Raw genomic sequence first — 1,151 nt, forward strand, 5'->3', positions numbered from 1 at the left:
ATGCCGCTTAACCCCTCACATGCACAGGAATTATTCAAACGATGGGGATTGGGTTTTGTGGGACCCCTGAGAGTAAGCCAAAGGCACCGATGCCAATATATAGTTGTAACTACTAAATACTTAACGAAGTGGGTGGAAGCACGGGCTGTCCTGGATAACTCACCGGTTAGTACAACAAAATTCATATATGAGAAAATAATCACTCCGTATAGGATTCCACTTCAAATGAGTGATTGTGGAGGGCATTTTGTCAATCATGTCATTGAACTGTTAACGATGAAATTCAAGATATATCATTCTCTATCAAGCCCTTACTACCCATGAGCAAATGGATAGGTTGAGGCTATGACCAAGATCCTGGTAGCAATCATCTACAAGTTGTGCGCGGTCGAAGGTGAAGACTTGGAGGAAAAACTGTCCTCTGCCCTCTGGGCATACCACATTGCATACAAGGTGACAACGGGACACATACCATTCCAATTGATGTTTGGACAAGAGGCGATGGTACCAGTAGAATTTATGATACTGAGTTTGAGGATTGCACTGGAGAATAAGTTAGGTGACATGGAAAGCCTGAGGGTAAGGTTGCATAATTTGAACAAAATTGAGGAGAAGCAGCTATTGGCACAATGGGCCATGGGGGTGACGCAGAACATGTGGAAAGCGTGGCATGATAAACACTTGAAACTTAACAAGTTCCAACCAGGATAGCTGGTGTTGAAGTATGACGGACGTAACAAAATCAAACTGGGGAAGTTTAAAGTCAAATGGGCCAGGCCAATACAAAATTTGAGAAGTAGGTGATAACAGAGTAATAAAATTATGGACATTGGACAGGAAGGAAATTTCAGAAACGGTGAACAGGTCCAAGTTGAAAATATATCATGCGCGACTGTTTTGTTGTTGACGAATATTGAGGAGCAGTAATTTAAAAAAAAAAAACGCAGACCACTGTACGGTCATCGGTGACTGTATGACCTTTTTAAGTGAGTTTCATGACCATATGACAAAATATAATATGAATTGGCACCATACGATGTTCTTTCTAATGCCATCGTACGACGATTTAAGGGAGCCACCCTATGGCGAGATGGGCGGTCGTGATGATCAGCTTCTCCGTTAAGGCATGTCATGTTTATAATCCATTTTTG

At 41.9% G+C, this 1,151-nt stretch overlaps 1 protein-coding gene across 1 annotated transcript; it reads left to right on the forward strand.

Moving 5' to 3' along the window:
- LOC149536421 (uncharacterized) lies at positions 1-711 on the forward strand. Its single transcript, XM_089806285.1, has 2 exons — positions 1-165; positions 337-711. Exons 1-2 carry the CDS (start codon positions 1-3, stop codon positions 709-711), a joined length of 540 nt encoding a protein of 179 aa, XP_089662411.1.
- Positions 712-1,151: the final 440 nt, after the last annotated feature.

The sequence above is a fragment of the Cupressus sempervirens genome, chromosome 10 (assembly GCF_028749045.1).
Source record: "Cupressus sempervirens isolate cs-2001-9-10 chromosome 10, ASM2874904v1, whole genome shotgun sequence".
Classification (NCBI taxonomy): Eukaryota; Viridiplantae; Streptophyta; class Pinopsida; order Cupressales; family Cupressaceae; genus Cupressus; species Cupressus sempervirens.